The 21,662-nt window shown below is 46.7% G+C and overlaps 1 protein-coding gene across 1 annotated transcript in view; it reads left to right on the forward strand.

Annotated features, from left to right (window-relative positions):
• Positions 1-21,662, forward strand: part of smad3b (SMAD family member 3b) — a 119,079-nt gene that overhangs the window by 81,120 nt on the left and 16,297 nt on the right. The window contains exons 2-5 of the mRNA XM_038813310.1: positions 2,029-2,222; positions 4,328-4,462; positions 9,375-9,449; positions 11,137-11,190. Of these exons, the coding sequence (XP_038669238.1) occupies positions 2,029-2,222; positions 4,328-4,462; positions 9,375-9,449; positions 11,137-11,190 (458 nt within the window). The remainder of the gene's footprint in view (positions 1-2,028; positions 2,223-4,327; positions 4,463-9,374; positions 9,450-11,136; positions 11,191-21,662) is intronic.

Genomic DNA, 21,662 nt, shown 5'->3' on the forward strand with positions numbered 1-21,662 from the left:
GAAAAGGTTCAATATGGTATATGTTGAGAAGATATTTCCATCAATGGGGGAGACTAAAACTAGAGGGGATGAATATCAAATGGCCATTAATAAATCCAATTGGGAATTCAGGATAAACTTCATTAGTCAGGTAGTGGTTAGAATGTGAAACTCGCTACCGAGAGAAGTTGATGAGGCAGGCAAATGACATTGATACATTTAAGGGAAAGCTAGATAAGTACCAGAGGGAGAAAGGAATTAAAGGATATCCTGATAGGGTTAGGTGAATTTAGGGAGGCTCATGTGGATATGGGAATTTCATCACTGAACTGAGATCATGGCGTAGTGGTATTGTCACGAGACTAGCAATCTAGACATATGGGGTAGTGCTCCGGGGACCCAGGTTCAAATCCCACCATTGCAGATGGTGAAGTTTGAATTCGATAAGAAAACCTGCAAAGAATGTAGAATGATACCACATTGTTGTAAACACCCATCTGGTTCACAAATGTCCTTTAGGGAAGGAAATCTGCCATCCATTCCCGACCTGGCCTACATGTGACTCCAGATCCACATCTTAAATGCTTAAATGCCCTCTGATGGGCAATAATATTTTTTAAAACCTGGAATATAAATTGCTGATCACAGAGTAGCATGGCAGCTCAGTGGTTAGCACTGCTGCCTCACCGCTCCAGGGTCCCTCGTTCAGTTCCGGCCTCGGGTGACTGTCTCTGCGAAGTCTGCCTGTTCTCCCCGTGTCTGCGCGGGTTTCCTCCGGGTGCTCCGGTTTCCTCCCACAGTCCAAAGATGTGTCGGTTTGGTGGATTGGCCATGATAAATTGTCCCTTTGTATCCAAAAGGTTAAGTGGGGTTATTGCATTGCCAGGATAGGGTGGAGGAGTGAACTTTGCTCGGGTTGGCCTTCCAAGGGCCGGGGCTGGTGCAGACTTGGCAGGCCGAATGGCCTCCTTCTGCACTGTAAATTCTTATGATTAAGTGTTCTACTTTGGTTTGAGTTCACAGCATAAAGCTGGCCAATTGAAACTTTATTTTTTTGCTTGCTTAACAACGTTAAAAAAATTGGCCTCCAAAGGAATTCATTGGTTGTGAAGGGGAAGTTCTGAGGATGTGATGGAGCACGTCTTTCTTCATTTGATAATCTCAAGAGGCTGCAAGGGTGGGAAATTGGAGTATCATAGAATTTCCAGTGCAGAAGGAGGCCATTTGGCCCATCGAGTCTGCAACGGCCCTTGGAAAGAGCACCCGACTTAATCCCACGCCTCCACCCTATCCCCGTAACCCAGTAACCCCCACCTAACCTTTGGACACTAAAGGGAAATTTATCATGGCCAATCTACCTAACCTGCATGTCTTTGGACTGTGGGAGGAAACCGGAGCACCCGGAGGAAACCCACACACACACGGGGAGAACGTGCAAACTCCGTACAGGCAGTGACCCAAGCCGGGAATCGAACCTGGGACCTTGGAGCCGCGAATCAACTGTGCTAACCACTGTCCTAAGTACCTCCCTTTGGTGATATTGCAGGTGTTGGGCTGAGGCACAATGGGGTATTGTGGCGGAGGTTTCTCTCTCCGTCTAGCCCTGGTTGTGCCTGACTTATTCTGGACACTGCCTTAAATGGGAAGATTTCCCTCCCAGAAACTAAGTTCCTTTGCCTCAATGAACACAAAATACCCAAGCAAAAAGTGAGACAGAGAGAAATGATGCATGCCTGTAGCATTCCAAAGTACTTTGTAATTTACATTGTGTCTGTTTTACAATAACATTAGTTGATTGGTATTTTTATGACTAATTGTTGGGAAAATCCCATCATCATTGAAAATCATTCGTGTGGATGATAAAATTAGATGCATCTTAAGATGTGTTTTTTGCTCTTTTTGTGGGATGTGAGGCAAACATTATTTGCCTCTCCCTGATTGCCTTTGCGAAGGTGGTGATGAGCCACCTTACTGAATCACTGAATATCTGGAGTGGGTAACCTGTTATTGAACTCGAGTTCTGACTGACTTGTAACGTTCTCCCCTTAGGTCGCTTGATGGAAGGCTCCAAGTGTCCCATCGGAAAGGTCTGCCGCATGTCATCTACTGTCGTCTCTGGCGTTGGCCAGATCTTCATAGTCACCATGAGCTTCGAGCCATGGAAATGTGTGAATTTGCCTTTCACATGAAGAAGGATGAGGTTTGCGTGAATCCATACCATTACCAAAGAGTGGAGACGCCGGGTGAGTTACTGCACTGGTAGCAGACCCAACGGGGTCCATGTTGGTGTTTATGTCCCACATGAGCCTCCTCTAAACCCTAAATTCACCTAACCCAATCTTTCCCCCTCTTGCCCTCTTCTGGCTTTCCATTAAATGTGTCACTGTTATTTGCCTGCCTTATCCCCTTCTCGTGGTGGCAAGTTCCACATTCTAACCACTGCCTAAGTTAATGAGCACAGTAAGAAGTCTTACAACACCAGGTTAAAGTCCAACAGGTTTGTTTCAAACACGAGCTTTCGGAGCACGGCTCCTTCTTCAGGTGAATGGAAAGGCTTGTTCCAGAAATGTTTATATAGACACAGAGATGCCCCGGAATGCGAGCACCTGCAGGCAATCAAATCATCAAAGATGCAGAGAGAGAGGTAACTCCAGGTTAAAGAGGTGTGAATTGTCCCAAGCCAGTTCAGTCGGTAGGCCTCTGCAAGTCCAGGACTTGCAGAGGCCTACCGACTGAACTGGCTTGGGACAATTCACACCTCTTTAACCTGGAGTTACCTCTCTCTCTGCATCTTTGATGATTTGATTGCCTGCAGGTGCTCGCATTCCGGGGCATCTCTGTGTCTATATAAACATTTCTGGAACAAGCCTTTCCATTCACCTGAAGAAGGAGCCGTGCTCCGAAAGCTCGTGTTTGAAACAAACCTGTTGGACTTTAACCTGGTGTTGTAAGACTTCTTACTGTGCTCACCCCAGTCCAACGCCGGCATCTCCACATCATAAGTTAATGAGGTTTCTCCATGAACTCCCTATTGGATTTATTAATGACTATTTGATATTTATCACCTCCTAGTTTTGGTCTCTCCCGTTGCTGGAAATATCTTCTCTACACCTACCCTATTGAACCCTTTCCTAATTTCCAAGAGAAAGCAGCTCCTCTCTCTTCCGTCTTTCCTGACGATTGTTGGCTTTTAAAAAAATAATTTTTGAGTACTCGATTCTTTCTTTTCCAATTAAGGGGCAATTTAGCGTGGCCAATTCACCTACCTTGCACATCTTTGGCTTGTGGGGGCGAGACCCACGCAGACGCGGGGAGAACGTGCAAACTCCACACGGACAGTGACCCGGTGCCAGCTTTGAACCCGGGTCCTCGGCGCCGTGAGGCAGCAGTGCTAACCACTGCGCCACCATGCCGCCCTGATGGTTGTTAGCTAACGTCACTTTTGAAAAAGAGACAGAAAGCCAGCCCTAGAATTTTTTACTTTTTTTTAACTGAAAGGAAATTAGTATGATGAATGTAAATAGGAGACTTTAGACAAGCCAGGTGGAGATCAGACAACATGACTGCATGCTCTAAACCACAAGCTGCGATAACTCAGAGCAAACATTGTAATACGCAGACGGACTAATGTTTGGAAGAGGCTGTCGCCAGCTACCTTTGCCTGGGGTTGAAGGATGGAACAGGACAGAAATAAGGAATTTGTAAATCATGTTGCTCAAGGTGCCGCAATTATTTTCAGTTGTTGTTGGTAGATGTATTAGCCAGGGTGCACGCAACAAAGTCCCACAAACAATGCAATCGACAGCAATGCATAACAAGTAGCAGGAGTCGGTCATCTGGCCCTTTGAGCCTGTTTGACAGTCTCCTACCTTAACACCACCTGCATGATCCCCATATCCCTGTATCCCATTAGTGTCCAAAAACACTATCGTACCTTGTTTTGCGTGTACTCATGAATGTCATTTAATTTACTTTTTGAGGGAAGCAAGTTGGCCTTCAAGGGCGTTCGGCTCTTCAAAATAGCGCAAGGCAATGCTAAAAGTTCACCTGAAGAGGCGGCCTCTGTTTAACCTCTCGTTCAGTGGACAGTACTTCAGGCGATGCAGCACTCTGTCAGTACTGCACCAGTCCCAATATCATTCCTCGGCATTTTGGAGTGGGGAGCCTCTTGCCAAAATGTGATGGCTCAGAGGTGAGAACTTGCCAAACTGGCGCCCGTTTGGCACAGGAAGACCCAGGTCAGGATAGGAAAGGACACAACTTTAAATAGGGAAGTTATGGCAGTGTCCTCGCACAAAACGAGAACCAAGTCCTTTCTATTCTTTTTGTGTTTTTTTTCCCCCCACAGTTTTACCTCCTGTTCTGGTGCCGAGACACACTGAGATCCCCTCTGAATTTCCACCCCTGGATGACTATACACATTCCATCCCAGAGAACACAAACTTCCCAGCAGGCATAGAACCACAGAGCAACTATATACCAGGTACTAAATGGTGCTGAACGTAATATTCTGGCAAATTACATGTCCTTATTGTGATGTCGGAAATGCAGCTAAAAGGGTGGGTAGTTAGATAGGCGACAAATTGTTTACGGATTGAGGGTGAGATTGTTAAATGTGTGCAATGTAAATTATGTTTTAAAAAAAATTGCTAGGCTGATGTTTATTTAAAATATTTAAAAAAAAGAAATATACATTTTTCCATTGGCAGACAAAGTGGAAGACAGAAAAGTAACTGGTTTCATTTTGAAGCAGAATTTGAACTAAGTCTTATGTTAACATGCTATCAGATTGTGACACATCAGTGTCAAAAACAACTTTTGTGTATGTAATAACGTCAAGAATTGGCTCTACCAGTTTAAACAACTATTTACGATGTGCTTTTCCACGGTCCTTCCATTCTCAGCTCTAGGGTCCAACTCCTGTTTCTGATTGGAGTAGCAGGTCACATGACCCCTCCCTCAGACCACCCCTTAAAGGGGGGCTAGCTACTACATTCCTCTCCCTTCTTACATGTGGGAATAATTAAATGACACAATTGCCACAACAGTAACGATCATGAACACTTTTACACTAGTACATCTATAACTCAGTCTGTCCAGTGACAACTTCTTTCTCTAGGAACGGCATTGCTCCAGTGAGGTTGTTACTGTTGGCCTTATTTCACAAGGACCTCCTTGTGCCGACCTTTCACCCTCCTCTGCTTCCTGGCAGATAACACTCTGGCCTGTTTTTGCTGACTTAACGGTTCACTCCTTGGGCGACCCACAACGCTTCCTGCTGGTACAGTTGGAGCAGGTTTTAGCACCAGCTCTTGGGACGGCTAGTGGTCCACATGCTTCTTTAAAATCTTGTCCTGTACTTTAGCCGCATATTGCACTGGCCCCTGTTCTGGCAGCAACAACTCCTGGCACCTAGTTTGGTCTGCTGGACTTTCTATCTCGAAGGCTCTTACGCTTTTAAACAAATTGTGGTTGCTCTGGCTTGTCTCCATTCTCCCAGCTAAATGTGGGAACATGAGGCTTAACCTTGTCCCCAACCACGTCCCATCAGCTGCTCAGCTGGAGGGACTCCAGGTAGTCACGTGTGGGGTGATCTTGTACAATAGCAGGAACCTAATCAACTTGGCTTTTAAAGGTTATTTTGTCAAGCCAGCCTTGAAAGTCTGCATTGCCCTCTTGGCTAGTCCATTGGATGAGGGACGGTGCGGAGCCATTCTGATATGTTTCATTCCGTTAAAAGTCATAAATCAACTGAAAACCAGCACCGGTAAAAGCCGCTCCATTGTCCGAAACGGAGACCTCTGGGATCCCGTGGTTGGGAAACACTGGTGCAGCTTCTCAACTGTTGGGTAAGCAGTTGTAGATCTCGTTTCAAACGCCTCCAGTGAAATGAAAATGCAAATCGCTTATTGTCACAAGTGGGCTTCAAATGAAGTTACTGTGAAAATCCCCTCGTCGTCACATTCCGGCGCCTGTTCGGGGAGGCTGGTACGGGATCCACTTAGAATGGACATCCACTTAGAACATCCAAAACACCAAAAACATCGTGCCCATAAATGGTCCCGCATAGCCGACGTGGACCCTAACCCATGGTCGACCTGGCTACCGTGGATTTAATGGAGCTGGGGCAGGTAACTCCTGCTGAAACTGATCACGGTGCTTTACCACTCTTTGTCAATTGCAGCGTCAATGCCTAGCTGCCACATGTCGCTTCTTTGCTAACGTCCTCATTTTAGACACACCTGAATTGGCACCATGTAACTCTCCCAGTAATAATTCTCTCCCTGGCCTGGGGACAGACTACTCTCGATCCCAGGAGGACTATACCATCCTCTCAGCTAAGCTCCTCTCTCCTGATGGCTTCATTTCCTCCTGAAGCTCTCTCCTTCTGCCTTTCGTACAATGCCATCTGTTTCCCCATCAACAACACTCGATCTCTGTTTGTCCTGTACTTAATCTGTTGAGCTGGCACTGGCAAAGTGACTGGAAAAGTTTGCGGATCTGGACGATGTTCGATATTCCTAAGCCAACAAGAAAAATGCCCAACACTGTATCCAGGCCGAAGCTCTTGGTGGAATTAACCTTACCTTCCTTTAATAAACCTAACAGTGGCTTGTGGTCTGTCACTGAAGTGAAATGTCTCTCATACAGATATTGGTAGAACTGTTTGATTCCACAGATGACAGCTAGGCCCTCCCTCTTAATTTGTGAATAGTTCTTCTCCGCTTCTGTAGGGGTTCCCGATGCCTGTGCCACAGGCCTCGTCGACCACTCATCCATTCTGTGGGATAAAAATGCCCCAGCACCATATGGGGATGAATCACATGTTAGTGTTGTCTTCATGGTGGGCTCGAAGTGTCACCAGTAAACACGACCACTGCAACAACTGCTTGACCCGATTAAATGCCTCTTTTTGTAGTGCCTTCCATACCCATCTCTGGCATTTCTTTAATACTGCAAGTAGTGGAGCTGACATTGTTGACTGGTTTGGGTGGAACCACCCATAATAGTTAGCCGTCCTCCGAAGGGATTTGAGTTCTGAGGTATTCTAGGGGCCAGTGCTTCCTTGATTGCTTTCACCATGTCCTCCATGGGGTGCAACCCTAGTGCGTCTACCCGATAACCCAGGTACGTCACCTCATTAGCCTGGAAGACACACCTCTCTTGAGGCGCACTCCTGCTTCCTCGAATATCCTCAATGCTTCTTGCAAATTCGACAAGTGTTCTCCTTCTATCAGTCCTGTTGCTAATATGTCATCCGTGTACACAATGACTTCTGGCAAGCCTTGCAGTAAAATCTCCATGGTTCTTTGGAATATAGCACACGCTGATGAAACTCCAAAGGGCAAGTGTGTGTACTGGTACAACCACTTATCGGTGTTTATGGTCACCTATTCCTTCGAGGCATGGTCCAACTCCAGTTGCTCCACCCCGTTTTGAGTATAAAACTTTGGTTTTTGACTATGGGGTACTTGTCCAGCTTTATGGCTTGGTTCACTGTCAGCTTGTAATCCACACAAATGTGAATGGTTTCATCCCAATTCTTCCTGGAAAACATCTTGGTACTTGTGCGGGCTACCTTATTTGATATTAAAAAATCTCTTGGCCAATTGAATTTGATCTCCTGGAGCCATTCAGACTTAATTATGCTCTCTCTCTGAGCAGCCACCACCACTAAAGGCAGCTAAGCGGATTGCTGTCGATAGCTCACTGGGATCATTGTTGCACCCATTATCTTTATGGCTTTCCCCATCTATGTCGTCAGCCTGGTCCCAGCTTTTATCTACCTGGCCGGGGCGGGGGGGGGGGGTCTGCTTCCCCCCACCACGGTGACTGAGTCAGGGTGCGCTGTCCCTGATCACAGTTCCCCGATGCCAAGGCGGTCACTGTCTGTCGGAGTTCATCCATGAGAAATGTCTGGACAGTGACCATTCTCCGTGGACCTGAAGTTTACAAAGAGTCAGTATCCATGGCAATGGCAAGTGGGCTGCAAGTGAGCCAAATTAATTGCTGTATTGTGCAAGGTGGAATGTACACACTGGGTACAAAACCATGAACAAGTGTCGACTGCAATTCTGTTCAGTAAGACATCACAACAGCCTATTCCAATTTACACATGCCCCCACTATCCATATTACATCACCCCCGCTATCCATATTACATCACCCCCGCTATCCATATTACATCACCCCCACTATCCATATTACATCACGGAGGAGTGACTGTGATGCACCTTTACCTCTGTAATGAACTCCAATTGGCTTTATTGGTTGGCCAATTGGAGTATGAGCTCCCTCAATGATAGCTCATTGAGGGGGCCCTTATAAGCACCTGTGTAGGCTTTGTGAGCCAGTCTTAAGTTGACTGGACTGCTAGCAGCACTGTTTGTAGCTGCTCCTGTAATATCGTTATTGTAAATAAATATTGGAGCGGTGACAGAACTCCTGCCTCCCGTGGATTACTACAACCTCCCATCTCTTTTTTTTTGTGTAATTCATTCTCCCAACACCTCAAAACTTAAATGAATATTTTCAACTCAATCAGATTTGTTCTTATGAAGGACCCCCGCCCAGAAACATTTGTCTGTTTTAACTTTCAAGCTGCAGCTATCTCCAGACTTTTGATTTGCCTCAAATTCTCAGGATTCGCATTGCGTGTTTTAAACCAAGGTTCAAGCTCAACAACTGCAAACAGCACTCTAATATTATCATTAGCATGCAGTTAGTGTACAAAAAAGGAGGTGGGTGGAAGAAGGACACGAGATTATGTGCACAGTGGTGTATCCTGCCCAAGGCTGTTGGATTATATTTCGAGCATGCATTTGAGACTATTTCTAAAATCGAAGATCGAGAGCCAGATCCAGAGGATGCCCAGGGCTCAAGAAGTCTTTGACCACGATATACCTTGTTTTAAACTAATGCGTTCAGTTATTTTACGCATGATGCACAAGACCGATTGTATTAAGTCTGGATGTGAATGATTTAAACAAACATATATGTTTAAATGTAGATTACTAAATCCAATCTGTTCAATGTATCATCTGTAAACCAAGGCTGACTATGTAAAGTAACAGTTTTAGGATGCCGCGTATCTAAATATAATGGGGTCATATTGAACTTTGTATTTGTCATTTGTCGTGTGATGAAACTGGAAATTCTGCTAAAGGGCAGAAACCATCAGATAACTAATGGCCTAAGTGCCAAATCTCCAACAGAAAGGCACCAATTTGGGAAAAGACTGGACTCCAGATTTTGGTGCCCTCCATCATCGAAATTGAGTCTGTAGATGAAGCTTGAGCTCAAACAACGTTTAACCCAACCTTGATCTTCGAGATGTGGATCCGAATGTTGCATTGATACAGTTACAAATTGTGCTTCCTCTTTCTTCTTGTTTAGAGACTCCACCGCCAGGTTATATCAGTGAGGATGGGGAAACCAGTGACCATCAGATGAACCATAGCATGGATACAGGTAATGTGTGATGGGGCAGTCATGTGCCAAATCTCAAAGACCCATCTAAGGAGAGAGAGCAGTTGGTGCGTCACTGACCAACTCCAGTTGTTGAGTACAGAAGTATTCTAACTGGTGTCTTTGTAGCCATAGTCCATAATGCTACTTGAATTGGAGAAAGCGGGAACTGGTGATGCAGTACGCTGCATTTCTGCCCAGGAATGCAGATTTATGCCTAATGCACAAGGGACTTTCTGGCAACGGAGTTGAAGGATCTTTATTCTACATCTGACAGTTCTTTTGTGCAATGCCCGGTGTAATCTGTCCCCCGACCCCATTATCCACTGCCCAGCTTTCTCTGGAATGGAGTTGCCAACCCTGGTTGACCATACCAGGCAGCACGGTAGCCTTGTGGATAGCACAATTGCTTCACAGCTCCAGGGTCCCAGGTTCGATTCCGGCTTGGGTCACTGTCTGTGTCGAGTCTGCATATCCTCCCCGTGTGTGCGTGGGTTTCCTCCGGGTGCTCCGGTTTCCTCCCACAGTCCAGAGATGTGCAGGTTAGGTGGATTGGCCATGATAAATTGCCCTTAGTGTCCAAAATTGCCCTTAGTGTTGGGTGGGGTTGCTGAGTTATGGGGATACGGTGGAGGTGTTGACCTTGGGTAGGGTGCTCTTTCCAAGAGCTGGTGCAGACTCGATGGGCCGAATGGCCTCCTTCTGCACTGTAAATTCTATGATCTATGATATTCCTGAAGGCTTCATCACATGACTTCCTGACCACCTTACAAACCATACAAACCAATCAGAAATGAAGCACTCAATTGGATGATGCATGACTATCGGTAAAATAGCACCCCGCCTCCTCCACCCATTTCCAATATTTCTATAACAAAAGCATTTAAGGTGTATTTTTTTTTTTTTCAAAGCAACACAATCCTTTAACACCCCAGCTGGTGCAATAAGATTCAACTAATTAAAATCTGGGAGCTCGTCTCGATAACCATGTCTACGAAAGTCCCATTGATTGTCGTAAAAAAAGAAGCGCATCACTCGCGCCCTTTAGGGAACGAAATCTGCCATGTTACACCTGGTCTCGCCTTTGTGTGACTCCAAACCTGCAGCAACTCTTTAAACTCTCTTGACATGGCCTAGAAAGCCAATTCATAGGCAATTCGAGATGGGTGACAAATGCTGACCTTGTCGGTGACCCCCATGTGCCGTGAAAGAAGTAATATTTAAAAAAAACTGAACCTTTTTTTAAATGGAAATGCTCAACCCTCTTCCCAGTTGGTCGGATTTATTTTTGTTTCTCAAAGGTGCGATGAGTTAAATTGAAGTAGTTCCTTCATTGCGAAAGCTAAATGATAAACTGTAGTGTAGGTGGGAGTGAGGGTGAAAAATACCCAGAACTTGTGATTACCTAACAGAAGTGATGGTGGGAGATGTGAGGTGGTGACTGAAGGAGCAGACACGAGCAATAAAGTTAGCCAATTCCTTTAAAATAAAACTATTTGGACATTGTGCATTTTGAATTATACCGCTGTTGACATTGTTATCAATTTCATAATTAAATGTGCAAATGTCTGAAATATTCATTGAAATAAGACCTATAAGAAAGTCTTTCTGTCAATGTTGATCAAATGAAACATATTGTAAAGAAATGATTTTTTTCCCAGCCTTGATCCTGATCACTGTCTCTTCTTAGGTTCTACGGCTGATTTGTCACCAAACCCCTTGTCGCCCACTCACAGCAACTTGGGTAAGTGCTCCTGTAGCTGAATCAACTCATAATACAATGATTGAAAGAATGAAGTTTTACTGGTTTGGTAGGGTAGACGCAAAGAAGTCCTAGAGAAGAAATAATAGTCAGTCTCAAATTCAATAGGGAAATTCAGGAGGAGCTTCTTTCCCAAAAGATTGGCCAGAATGAGGAACTTTCAATGCTTAGCTGAGTTAAATAGCAGAGATGCATTTAAGGGGAAACTGGATAAGTACATGAGGGACAAAGGGAGGGTCTGGTGATCGGGTGAGATCAGAGGTGGAGCATAAATGGTAGCACAGACCACTTGGGCTGTACGGCTTGTTTCAGTGCTATGTGCTTTCTGTCAGACCAGGATTGGGTGTGAAAGAACATAGAACATACAGTGCAGAAGAAGGCCATTTGGCCCATCGAGTCTGTACCAACCCACTTAAGCCCTCACTTCCACCCTATCCCTGTAACCCAATAACCCCTCCCACCCTTTTTGGACACTAAGGGCAATTTATCATGGCCAATCCACCTAACCTGCACATCTTTGGATTGTGGGAGGAAACCGGAGCACCCGGAGGAAACCCACGCAGACACGGGGAGAACGTGCAGACTCCGCACAGACAGTGACCCAAGCCAGGAATTGAACCTGGGACCCCTGGCACGTGAAGCCACAATGCTAGCCACTTGTGCAACCGTGCTGCCCTAAAAGATGGGATTAATCTTCATACCTCTTGACTGAGGCAGACATGGGATCAGAGTACAGAAGTAAGCGCTTCTTCAAACTTGCACTGATTTTTCTTCATAGCTTGGTCAAGGGGTGGGTCTGAAGGGATGCAGTCTCAATAAATCTATGCCGTAGTGCAAATGCATCGCATGCGTTTGACAAAACACTGAGCACAGGTACAGTGTCTCAAATCCAACCACCTGAAATCTGCTGATGTCTGAAAACGGGACTCTTTTAAGCTACTGTGCCGTACCGGCTTGTTCGTGCTGCGTTGGTGCGTCACCAGATATTGGCTTTGTCTGCCTGTTTGCTCCGCACTCTCAAGTGGTCAGAGCGACCCTTGACATGACCCAGCCTGAACTGATCAACCCAAATCCGGCAAGATCCGAAATCCGGCACAGACTCGGTCCCAAGGTTCCTGGTACCTTTACATTGTCCTCAAAGGCATTATGTTCCTATTCTTCTTCATTGTGCTTACAAACATGCTTTCTGATACAGTTTGTTCCTTCCTCTTTTTGAAGCCAAAAGTCGCTCGCACCAAGCACCATTTTCCCATCACCCTTGCCCTCGCTGACCCCCAGTCTTGGCAACACCTTGTATTTAAAACTCTCGCCCCTCTGAGATCTTTGTGCCTCTATAATTCTGGCTTCTTGCGCATGCTTTGTTTTCTTTGCTCCAGCATTCGTGGCCTTGGATTCAGCTGGCTAGCCCTAAGCCACGACTCGGTTGCTAACACTCTCGCGCCTCTGAGACGAAATGGCCCAGGTTCAACATCCACTTCAAAGATTTGAAGCACGATTTTTGTTCCCCAGTGCTGCACGGCCTGAGGTGCACATCTTTTGGATGAGATGTGACATGAGGCTCCGTCTACCCTCTCGGGTGAAGCTAAAAATTCAGTGCCGTTGTTCAGAGAGGAGCAGGGCAGTTTGCTTTCATCATAGAATGTACAGTACAGAAGGAGGCCATTCGGCCTATCAGGTCTGCACCAGCCCCTGGAAAGAGCGCTCCACCCAATCCCGTAACCCAGTAACCCCACCTAACCTTTTTTTTTTTGGGACACCACAGATAATTTATCATGGCCAATCCGCCTAACCTGCACATCTTTGGACTGTGGGAGGAAACCGGAACACCTGGCGGAAACCCACGCAGACACTGGGAGAACGTGCAGACTCTGCACAGTCAGTGACCCAGCAGGGAATCGAACCTGGGACTCTGGAGCTTGAAGCAACAGTGCTAGCCACTGTGCTGCTGTTCCGCCCACGTTTATCCCTCCGTCAGTACCTCTCGAGTTACCTCATAGTTGTTTGTGGGGGCTTGCTGTGCACAGCCTTGATGCTTTGCTTCCCACATTACATTCGAAAAAGTGCTTCACTCTCTGTAAAGCTGTCTGCTACTCCCCACCCCCATCCCCAAAGCTTTGATAGGCACGACAGAAATGCGAGTCTTCCTTTTTAATTGTCCCATACATGGCCTGATTTCCCTGATGGTGTCCGGCTTAGCGTGAATCTGGGGCCTGAGCGTGGATTTGCAGCCCCATCTCACTGACCAGCTTCGGGAGGCGGTGGTGCATCCCTCCAGAGCTGGCCTTTCTCGAGTGATCAGAAAATCCGAGCGCCAGGCTGCAAGTTCACCTCCGGGTCATAGAGTTTACATTGGCCGCCGGCCCACGGTTCAGGCTTTGTTTCCCTGTCATGACTCAATGCTGCTGCAGTATACCGTCCCACGGTGAACAAGAGGCTGTTGTTTGATGTTGCACAGCAGCGACTGAGCAGGGAGGCTTCAGGGGCAGCTCTGTGTTTTGCCAACTGCTGCTGGGCAGGGCTTGAAGTCTGGGAACTATTGCTTCTTGCAACGTACGTGGGCTAGGTCTGTTTAATTGGGACTGGAGTTAAAAGTAACATGCATGTTGACATGGGGGAAATTTATATTTTGAACTCTAACCATGTCCAGAAAGAACAAGATGTACTTTGCGGGTTCCCCGCATTATTGTGTTGCTGACTCCAGCACATTACAGATTAAGACGAGCTCTGTTTGTCCACTTTGTTTTATTGGGGGTGGCAGTGCTACTTTTTCCAGACTTTTGGTGAACCTTTTGTGAGTAGCAAGCGGTAAAACCAATTTGAGGTGCCAAATCCCACACTCTCTCCAACTCTCATCTATCCGCTAGGTTCTGTGGGAAGGGCAATGGTGTTGGAAAGAGAAACTCCCCACGGATTGAGAGTTTTCAATGTTCTGATTAATTTCATAAACTACCTGAAAATACCATCTTGCAGCCTTGGCAATCTCTTGAGATGCTACAACTCTGGCCTGCTCGACTGTTGTCCCCTATGATAATAATATGACATGTTGGAACATTTACTATATTTGTGGTTGTAATTTACACTTGCAATAAAGTGGAACCTTAGATAACCAGCTGTCAAAACATTGGCATCACGCCGTTTGAAATAGTTCCCCGCTCTTTTCTATTTCGTTCCTATTTTGGACCTCCTTGGCCCCTGCTGTCTCCCCTCTCTCTCTGCTGTGGGCCTTGGGCCATTGCAGCGGGGCTGGGTGTGTGATCATCGGGTCAGCCTGGCAGCTCTTGTTCCCGCCGTCTCTCTGTTTGGGGAGAAGTCACACTGACCTGCTCCGAGGGCCCAATTAATGAAGATGCTAATCGCGCGAAAGGTCACCGGGTCAATCTATAGTCTGCGTTTTGGAAAGTTAGCCCCAATGCAAGTGCAAGGGAGGCAGCAGCATAGCGGTAATGTAACTGGGCTAGTAATTGAGAGGCCAGGCTAATGCTTCAGAGTTGATCCAGAGGTAAAATTTATTTAGTTAATGAATCTTGGATCTGATGTAAAGTGCTGGTATCTTCAGCAATGATGATTCCCAAAATATTGAACTGTGGTAAAATACCATCTGGTTCACTAATGTTTCTTCAAAGGAGGGAATTTTCATGGATGTGGCCTGCACATGACTCCAGACACGCAGCAACGCGGCTGACTTTTAACTGCCCTTTAAAATGGCTGAGTAAGGACTGCAGTGGTTAAAGGAAATGGCACACCGCCAATTTCTCAAGGGCCACAAGGGATGGGCAATAAATGCTGACCTGGCTGGCATTGCTAACATCCCGTTAACAGCTGGTTTCAGTGACCTTTTGGAGTGGGGAGAGGAAAGGAAGATTCACAATTGCTTCCAGCTCCTGGTCACCGTCCTGTCCGCTCTGGCTGGGATGCGTTTGTAAATGGACTGGATTGGGGGACACTTGCTGTCCAGGTAGTTACAAGAAGCTGCAGGAGAGGAAGGTCAGGTTTTTGTGTGTGAGTGGAGTGAACTAGATGCAGTGCTAGTTTAAAACGTAAACAGGAAATGTTGCACTGAAGCGTGATGACTCAGAAGGCCAGGCTGAAATACTACACTTCCTGTTCATTACTTGCAGTAACAAATGTGAAACGAGCGTGCGTCTATCTTTGTCCAATTTTTCTTTCTGCTTGCATGCTCACCAGGACAGCTTGTTGTACCACACTGCAGTGCGCACAGAGATGGTGGCATTGCCTGGTGTAGCAAACCCCTCTAGGTATTCTGAATCAAGTGACACACCTGAAAATGAAATGAAAATTGCTTATTGTCACGAGTAGGCTTCAATGAAGTTACTGTGAAACGCCCCTAGTCGCCACATTCCGGCGCCTGTCCGGGGAGGCTGGTACGGGAATCGAACCGTGCTGCTGGCCTGCTTGGTCTGCTTTAAAAGCCAGCGATTTAGCCCAGTGAGCTAAACCAGCCCCTCCTGGATATGGTTTAAACGTCAACCAGGGTTGCTGCTTCTGATCCCTGTTGGGCAGTATGTGCTTTGTCATTGAGTGAGCATCTGTAATCAAGTGCGTGATTGTGAAAGAGTGTGTGTCTTCCTGAGATACACCCTCCATTTGAAACTTGTCTCCACCCCTGTCCGCCTTTAACAACCCTCCTTCCTCGCCTCGGATGTAACTAATTGTCATCTTGTGTGAGGAGCTGTTGGGTTGCGCAGCTGTAACCTGGCTCGGTAATTTCCGAGGGACGAGTGCAAAGGAAGAGATTGTAGACCGATATCTGTTGTTGTGGAAGCTGGAACTTTTATTCTAAAATGGGGATCACCCATTCTGCTGGGTAACTGCATTCTACTGTGAACAGCTGTTCTGAACAGAAACAAATGTGTAGCAGCTGTTACTGAAGTGTGTGTTTGAGAGCGATTGAGGGGTATGAGGGAGAGAGAGAGAGAGAGAGAGAGAGTGCAAGATGTGAGAGAGAGGGCGATTGAGAGGTGTGCGAGCGAAAGAGATTGAGAAGTGTGCGAGTGAGGGAGTTTGAGAAGTGTGCGAGAGAGGGCGATTGAGAGGTGTGCGAGAGAAAGAGATTGAGAAGTGTGCGAGTGAGGGAGTTTGAGAAGTGTGCGAGAGAGGGAGATTGAGAGGTGTGCAAGAGAGAGAGTGAGATTGAGAAGTGTGCGAGAGAGGGAGTTTGAGAAATGTGCGAGAGAGGGAGATTGAGAGGTGTGCGAGAGAGAGATTGAGAGGAGTGTGAGGGAGAGAGATTGAGAGGTGTGTGAGAGAGAGAGGTCTGCGAGAGAGAGATTGAGAGGTGTGTGAGAGAGAGATTGAGAGGTGTGTGAGAGAGAGAGGTGTGCGAGAGAGAGATTGAGAGGAGTGCGAGAGTGAGGGAGATTGAGAGGTGTGCAAGAGCGAGGGATTGAGAGGTGTGCGAGAGAGATTGAGAGGTGTGCGAGAGAGGGATTGAGAGGTGTGCAAGAGAGAGGGATTTAGAGGTGTGCGAGAGATTGAGAGGTGTGCGAGAGTGAGGGAGATTGAGAGGTGTGCGAGAGAGATTGAGAGGTGTGCGAGAGAGAGGGATTGAGAGGTGTGCGAGAGAGAGGGATTGAGAGATATGCGAGAGTGAGGGAGATTGAGAGGTGTGCAAGAGAGATTGAGAGGTGTGCGAGAGAGAGAGATTGAGAGGTGTGCGAGAGAGAGAGATTGAGAGGTGTGCGAGAGAGAGAGATTGAGAGGTGTGCGAGAGAGAGAGATTGAGGTGTGCGAGAGAGAGGGATTGAGAGGTGTGCGAGAGAGAGATTGTGAGGTGTGCGAGAGAGAGGGATTGAGAGGGAGATTGAGAGGTGTGCGAGAGAGAGGGAGATTGAGAGGTGTGCGAGAAAGAGATTGAGAGGTGTGCGAGTAAGAGATTGAGAGGTGTGCGAGAAAGAGATTGAGAGGTGTGCAAGAGAGAGGGAGATTGAGAGGTGTGCGAGAGAGAAGTAGATTGAGAGGTGTGCGAGAGAGAGGGAGATTGAGAGGTGTGCGGGAGAGAGGGAGATTGAGAGGTGTGCAAGAGAGGGAGATTGAGACGTGTGCGAGAGAGAGAGATTGAAAGGTGTGCGAGTGAGGGAGATTGAGATGTGTGCGAGAGAGGGAGATTGAGAGGTGTGTGAGAGAGAGATTGAAAGGTGTGCGAGAGAGAGGGATTGAGAGGTGTGCGAGAGAGAGATTGAGAGGTGTGCGAGAGAGAGTGATTGAGAGGTGTGCGAGAGAGAGATTGAGCAGTGTGAGAGGAGTGAGAGGTGTGCGAGAGAGGGAGATTGAGAGGTGTGAGAGAGAGGGAGATTGAGAGGTGTGAGAGAGAGTGAGAGGTGTGAGAGAGTGAGGTGTGCGAGAGAGGGAGATTGTGAGGTGTGCGAGAGAGAGATTGAGCAGTGTGAGAGGAGTGAGAGGTGTGCGAGAGAGGGAGATTGAGAGGTGTGCGAGAGATTGAGAGGTGTGCGAGAGAGGGAGATTGAGAGGTGTGAGAGAGAGGGAGATTGAGAGGTGTGCGAGAGAGGGAGATTGTGAGGTGTGCGAGAGAGGGAGATTGAGCAGTGTGATCGAGGGAGATTGAGAGGTGTGCGAGAGAGACAGGTGTGCGAGAGAGAGGTGTGCGAGAGAGAGAGGTGTGCGAGAGAGAGAGGTTGAGAGTTGTGCGAGAGAGGGAGATTGAGCAGTGTGATCGAGGGATTGAGAGGTGTGCGAGAGAGAGAGGTTGAGAGTTGTGCGAGTGAGAGATTGAGAGGTGTGCGAGAGAGAGAGAGAGGTGTGACAGAGCGATGAGAGGAGAAAGATTGAGATGTGAGAGAGGGAGAGATCTTTTTCACTTTACATACCTACAGAAAATTTTATAGTCAGTTTTTTATGTTCCCTGCCAGTTAACTTTCAAATTGTATTTTCCCCCTTCTTAACCTATCCCTTGGTTTGTCTTTGCTAAATTTTAAACTCAATCCTCAGGTCAATTACTTTTTTTTAGCTAATTTGTATGCCTCGTCTTTGGATCTAATACTATCTTTAATTTCCCTTGTAAGCCATGGTTTGGCCACGGTTCCCTTTCTACTCTTACCCCAGAGTTAATTTATTCGTTCCTTGAAAGCCTCCCTTGCCTGTCCACGGTCCTTACTTGCAGTAATATTTCCCAGTCTGTCATTGCCAGCTCATGCCTCATACCATCATAGTTACCTTTTATTGAGGTTCAACACCCTGGTCTCAGAATCAACAACCTCACTATTCACCGTGAAAAATAGTCCTACCATGTTATGGTCACTCATCCCCCCAAGGGTTTTCTCACAACTATATTACCAACTAATTCTTTCTCATTGCACAACACCCAGTCCAAGGTGGCCTGTTCTCTTGTTGGTTCCTCAACGTATTGCTCCAGAAAAGCATCCTGAATCTGCTGCAGAAATCCCTCCTCTATTGTACTGTGACTAATTTGAGTCACCCAATTTATATGCAGATTAAAGTCACCCATAATCACAGATGTTCCTTTATCACAGACGTCTTTGACTTCCTGTCTAATGCTATTCCCAATATTACCACTGCTGTTTGGTGGTCTGTATACCACCCCTACGAATGTTTTTTGCCCCTTGATGTTTCTTAACTCCACCCAGACAGATTCCACATCATCTGTACAAATATCTTTTTTCCAGAGTGTATCAATATCGTCCTTTTTTTTTCTTTAAAAAAAAATTTAGTGTATCCAATTAATTTTTTCCAATTAAGGGGCAATTTAACGTGGCCAATCTACCTAACCTGCACATCTTTGGGTTGTGGGGGCGAAACCCACGCAAACACGGGGAGAATGTTCAAACTCCACACAGACAGTGACCCAGAGCCAGGATCGAACCTGGGACCTTGCCGATCAGTCGCGGCGTTCCCGATCACGTGAAGAAGTGCCTAAAGGCCGTGGCTGACTTTTAACAATGCCGGCCATCCTGTGCGTGCGTGCCCACTCAGCCGGATGTAGCAGTGCGCAGGCTCGGAGCCCAGTGGGACAGACCATCTCCTCCAGACGTCAGCGCGCTGTTCCAGGAGCAGATTTTTTTTTTTTTTTAAATCAATTAATCTTCCCGTCAGAAGCAGTAACAGAGAGCAGTTCACACGCCCAGTAAACTGACGTAACATACTCTGGGCGGGAAATTACCGAGGAGAGCTCACTCCGTTTTTTAGCCAGCAAGAAATCAACAGGACTGTGTGAAGAACTGAAGATGGATCTTTTTGGACTGAGCAAGAGAGAGAGAGCCAGAGACATACACACAGGCCCAGGATCTCCCAACTGAATCTGCCGGCGAGAACTTCGCAGGAGAGTTCACGGCAGGACAAAGCAGTGCTGGTGTGAGCTCCAGGACCTCTGATGGACAACCCACACAGAAATGCAACATTGAATGACAAAGCAAGTGAGATTGTGAGGACCAAGCAGGCTCTCTTGTCGCGACGATGGTAGGTCGCGAAGTTCGGCCGACGTGGGTCGCGAAGGTCGGCCTGCTGGTAAAAATGGGTCCCTGGAAAAGAAGTTTGAATGGAGTGAACACTCTGAAGGCAGCACAAGTAGATAAGACTATCTACGGCAAATTGAATCTTTGAAAACAGAGAATTCAAAAATAAAAAGTAATGCTGTAATGCAGTTCGGCAACATCGTGAATTTCTGCAGCTGTTTTGGATTCTTCAAAAATTAATTTTTTTGGGGTGTGGACTTTGCTGGCTAGTCCAACATTCATTGCCCATCCATAATTATTCTTGAGAAGGAGGTGGTGAGCTGCCTTGAACCGCTGCAGTCCATGTGGTGTAGGTACACCCACAGTGCTTTTAGTGAGGGAGTTCCAGGATTTTGACCCAGTGACAGTGAAGGAACGGCCAACATATTTCCAAGTCAGAATGGTGAGTGACTTGGAGGGGAACCTCCAGGTGGTGGGATTCCCAGGTATCTGCTGCTCTTGTCCTTCTAGATGGTAGTGGTCATGAGTTTGGAAGGTGCTGCCTAAGGAGCCTTGGTGAGTTCCTGCAGTGTATCTTGTAGATGATACACACTGCTGCTATTGTGCGTCGGTGCTGGAGCGGGGTGAATGTTTGTGGAAGGGGAAGAGACTTCCATTGCACTCCTGACTTGTGCCTTGTAGATGCTGGACAGGCATTGGGGAGACAGGAGGTGAGTTACTCGCCACAGGATTCCCAGCCTCTGACCTGTTTTTGTAGCCACAGTATTTATATGGCTAGTCCAATTCAGTTTGTGGTCAATGGTAAACCCCAGGATGTATAATGCCAGACCAGACCCCAACAGTGGCTAGGGTACTGGACCAAAACCCCAATATTTTTTAGTTCATTCTGTAAGACTGTGAGGAATAAATACTGTGCTCCAGGAGTGATTGCACAAAGAAATAGGAATTTGATATTTTTAAAACAAAACTTTATTATTAACACATGCATCACACCCAAAAATAGCTTATAATTACCCCTTAAACAATACTACTAGCTACAGTAAATAAACATCCTTAATTACTATCTCTGTTCCAATTAAACAACAAGAACAAAAACATACAGCCCTCAATCCGTTCTACATCCCAATGGCACAGGGTAATACGGCAAGGTGTCACAGTGGTTAGCTCCAATATCTACAGCAGCTGGGGGTGGGGGTGAGGTGGGGGGGGAAGACCGCCTGTGTGGAGTTTGCACTTTCTCCCCATATCTGCGTGGGTTTCTCCGGGTGCTCTGGTTTCCACCCACAGTCCCAAGATGTGCCAGTTAAGTGTATTGGCTGTGCTAAATTGTCCCTTAATGTCCAACAGTTAGGTGGGATTACGGGGATAGGCCGTGGGCGGGGGCCACAATAGGGTGCTCGTCCAGGGGGTCGGTGCAGACGCGAAGGGCCAAATGGCCTCCTTCTGCACTGTAGCGATTCTGTGATTCTTTCTTTCCAGAACGAATTTGGCTCCTGTTAGAACCCCTGTAAACTCTAGCTGCATATTTTCCAAAAGAATGTTTCAACTGGTTAGTTTTAGCTTCCCCTTTGTCCTCAGACAAGTCTGCTCTGCTTTAAATACAACTAATCTTTTTTAAACTATCTTACTCTGAGAGCAAAATACCTTGTGTTCTGGGGGGTTGGTCAGATCAGAACTCAACTCAAAATGTTTCTCAAAGTGTCTGAATGCTTTAGCTCCACCCACCAATAATATAATCTCCCCAGGCTGATAACTTAACTCCCAGGGACCCCCCCCCCCCCCCCCCCCCCTCGGTCAAACAACAGTACATTAGTCCTGGCTTTTATGATAGTCAATTTCACTTCTGTCTCTTAAAAGCTTTCTGGTTGTGCAAAACAATATTCTTTGAAAAACATGACTACTGCAGTCAAACACACTCTAACCCAGGCTTTTAATCCTTAACTTGCCAAATGTTCCTATTCCAATACAGAGGTTCTATTTAAAATTCTGCATTTGCACAATACTGGG

The sequence above is a fragment of the Scyliorhinus canicula genome, chromosome 12, assembly GCF_902713615.1.
Source record: "Scyliorhinus canicula chromosome 12, sScyCan1.1, whole genome shotgun sequence".
NCBI lineage: Eukaryota > Metazoa > Chordata > Chondrichthyes > Carcharhiniformes > Scyliorhinidae > Scyliorhinus > Scyliorhinus canicula.